At 37.8% G+C, this 3792-nt stretch overlaps 1 protein-coding gene across 1 annotated transcript; it reads right to left on the bottom strand.

Moving 5' to 3' along the window:
- Positions 1-337: 337 nt before the first annotated feature.
- LOC125263015 (transmembrane and immunoglobulin domain-containing protein 1-like) lies at positions 338-1996 on the bottom strand. Its single transcript, XM_048181847.1, has 3 exons — positions 1055-1996; positions 847-984; positions 338-760 (listed from the first exon to the last, which is right to left on the bottom strand). Exons 1-3 carry the CDS (start codon positions 1350-1352, stop codon positions 750-752), a joined length of 447 nt encoding a protein of 148 aa, XP_048037804.1. The 5' UTR covers positions 1353-1996; the 3' UTR covers positions 338-749.
- Positions 1997-3792: the final 1796 nt, after the last annotated feature.

A 3792-nucleotide genomic window follows, 5' to 3' on the forward strand; every position in this document is an offset into this window, starting at 1 on the left:
GTACTTATACTATATTGACTGGGTTAAATAGAATTGCATTACTAAAAAGAGAATAAAATTTTCATTGACTAAAACTAGACGAAAATAGTCATGAAAAATTCTGACTAAAATAAGACTAAAAGGCTCAGATGATTTTTAGTCAACTGAAACTTGACTAGACTAAAAAGAGTATGAACGTGACTAAAACTAATAAAAACTAAAATGACAGCCTGACACAAAGACTAGATTAAAACTAAAAATTAAAACAGGCCGCCAAAAACAACGCTACGACGAAGACTGTGCCTAGTGTGAGTACAGCCTAAATCTCACTGATTCTTGAGAGAAGAAACCAAACATGTTTGAGATGTTAGTTTTTATTATTGAATAACACATTATTATAAACTGATATATTTGTAGACAAAGGTCTCAGCTAATGAACATGTAAGGGAACAGGTTTTTCTGAAAATGTTTTCTTCTAAAAATGTACATTTATTCACTTCAGAACTGAATTTGTGTAACTCCGTCAGACACATTAAAAAGATGCTATTTTAATTTGATCCTCAACAACAGTGTAAAATACACATGACAAATATACAGCAGTAGTAGTAAAGTGAGATCTGTGTGTCTCTGAGAGAAATATAAACAATAAAGCCTTACAAATAAGAGTTTTACAAATCTGACACTGAAAGAGAAGCTCAAATAATCATCAGTATTTATTATGACAAAAACACACTTGAAGAACCTTTAAAGTTCAGCGTTCTGCTTCAGATTTAAGCACTTCCTGAAAAAGATGAACATGTAAAGCCATAAATGAATCAATCTCACCAATATTAATATATGCTGAATCAGTCATCATCAATCATGTACCTGATGTGTGAATATGTGCTTGATCTCCTTCAGCTCTTCTGGATCTGATGTCATAAACCACAAGAATGACAGTAGCCACGCCCACCAGAGCAGAGAGGACCAATCGGATCACAGCTTCAGTAGGACCACAACAGTGGACTGAGGAATAAAAACATCAAAGTGAGATCAGATCAGTCAATAAACGCTAATATCATCAGCGCTGCCGTACCTGAACATGTGTGACAGAGTTGAGTGATGTTCAGATGTTGAGTCTGGTGGCTGATGGGATTGTTCAGCACACAGCTGTAGGTGTTTTTATCCTGATATTCCACCTCCAGAGGTAGAGAGAGACTGATGCTGAGATCAGACGCACTGATGCTAGACAATGAACTGTTTCCTTTGTACCAGGAGAGAGTCACATGACTCACATTCACCACTGAACACACCAATGAACATGATGATGATGATGATGAACATTGTGAAGAGTTACTGCTGATGACAGGAACAGGCAGACGAGCTGAAAACATGAGAGAATAAAGAGAAATGAGGATGAATGAAGAGATTCAAGAAACATCCAGAGGAACCAAGATGATCAAAAGTAGAGCATTTAAAACTATTGAATAGAAAGTTAAATATAAACCTGCTGTTCATGTGAAAGTAAGAGAATTAGTCATTTGAACTCATTAGTCATGATAAGATACTTCTTTAGATCTAGCTGTAATAAATAAAACACGTGAAACTGATATTTAACTCACCGTAGACAATGAGACGAATATAAGAACTGCTGAGAGTGTTGGTCCATAGTTGATAAACTCCAGCATGTTCAGTTGTGGTGTTTATGATGGTCAGAGATCCAGTTTGATTGTCCAGCTTCAGTCTGTCTCTGAATCTCCCATCAAGATCATCATCATCATCATCTTCATCTTCAGTGATGCTGTCGTCCTGTTTATTGATTTTAGCTATTAAAGTGTCTCCAAACCACCACTGAATCCGATCATCATCCTTTATTTCACTATGATCAGAGTCGAGAGTGACTGAATCTCCCTCCGTCACTGACACTGAAACAGGGTTTGTCACAGATAAACTGATTATAATCGTTTTGTAAATTCAATAGTTTAAAATTTGAAATAAACAATATCATAAAACAGCAAAAAGAAACTAAATGCTGTATAGTGCTCAGCGTAAGTGAGTACACCCCTTTGAAAAGTAACATCTCAATGAACACAAAAACAATTTCCAAAATGTTGACAAGACTAAGTTTAATATGACGTCTGTTTAACTTAAAACATGAAAGTAAGGTTAATAATATAACTTAAAGAACAAAATTTTCAGTTTTACTCAAATTAGGGTGATGCAAAAATGAGTACATCCCACTGAAAGTCTCTGGAGCAAAGCAATCTTAGACTTCAAATGTCTAATTTAACAAGGTGAGTCTAATTATTTATTAAAAAATCATGGAGGCCATTCAAAGTACTAGATGCAGTAGTTTTTGTTGTGGGGTGTACTCATTTTTGCATCACCCTAATTTGAGTAAAACTGAAAAATGTGTAATCTAAGTTATATTATTAACCTTACTTTCATGTTTTAAGTTAAACAGATGTTATATTAAACTTAGTCTTGCCAACATTTTGGAAATTGTTTTTGTGTTCATTGAGATGTTACTTTTCAAAGGGGTGTACTCACTTACGCTCAATCAATCAACATTTAGAATTCTATGAACAATTTAGAATTCTGTGTGTGAGTGTGTGTGTGTGTGTGTGTGAGAGAGCGCATTACTGATTTGTCGACTCCTCCCTCTTTTTGTGACAGGTATCAATGTATCTTGCTGCTAGTAGGATACAATCTCTTTTTCCACCTAATAAATGTTGAAGTTGTGTTTTATTGTTTACTTTTATGAAGTTAGTGCAAACTATTTCAAGTTTTGAATCAAATGTCTTTCTGATTTCCTCATAGTTAGGGCAGCTGGTGAGGAAGTGTTGCTCTGTGTCCAGTAGGGGCAGATGCGTCTCTCTCTGGGTGTAGCAGTTATGTATTTTAGACTATTATTTTGTGATTCCACTTGCCATGACCATATTTGGGGTTTCCTGCCGCCATGCTGACTTGGGGGGTTGGTGCCCTTTGCTGCTTCCCAGTCTGCATGAGACGTCACAGCGGTAGGTCGCACAAAGTCTCTTGCGGTGATTCAATTAAGGCCATGTTTCATGTAACAGCTGAATTCACATGATATATTTGTATGATTGTAATCTATAACCCCTCTGTGATGTACATTCAGATGTTTCGTTGATTATTTTTTCTTTACTTAAGCTACTTTTAATATCTCTCTTTCTCAGCGTCGTGCATTGCTGCTGCACGCTGTTTATATGCTGCACAAGTCCTCATATATTGCCATTTGTGTTATACAGAATAAAGTGAGGATCTGATGGCAAGAATTTTCGCAGTCTGGCTTTGATTCCGACACAACGCAGAAAACACACCGCTACAACTGGTGCCGTGATCGTTGCTTCACTCGTCGTGGGACCGGACACGTTAAGGCCCTTTCACACAGGACGCGGCATGCGCTGCGCTCGCCGCTGGGTTCAGCGCAGCCCTTCAGATACAAAGCGATTTGCGCTGCGCTGGCCAGAGCACAGTAGGTGGAGTTTTCCAAACATGTAGCGGGAGTTTTATACATAGTCATTTGATTGTTGTTCCACCTTTCGGTCAGCAGTAAAGTATATGTCCCGGGCCATGCTAAGAAGTGAGCAATAGCAATAGCCCTGCTTGTAAGAAGAAGAAAGAGAGCAGCTCTTGACAGTGTCTGTCATGTCTCCATGACACAGCTTTTCTCCCGATGTCACTATACGACCAGAAAACTTGTATTGTATAGCTCTGGAAATTACAACTCAGTAAATAGCTGTTCATCCATTTTGCTTTCCGATTGTTTGGATGCCCCATTGCTATTGGTCGCGCGGGTAATCGTCACAGAGC

The sequence above is a fragment of the Megalobrama amblycephala genome, linkage group LG2 (genome assembly GCF_018812025.1).
Source record: "Megalobrama amblycephala isolate DHTTF-2021 linkage group LG2, ASM1881202v1, whole genome shotgun sequence".
Classification (NCBI taxonomy): Eukaryota; Metazoa; Chordata; class Actinopteri; order Cypriniformes; family Xenocyprididae; genus Megalobrama; species Megalobrama amblycephala.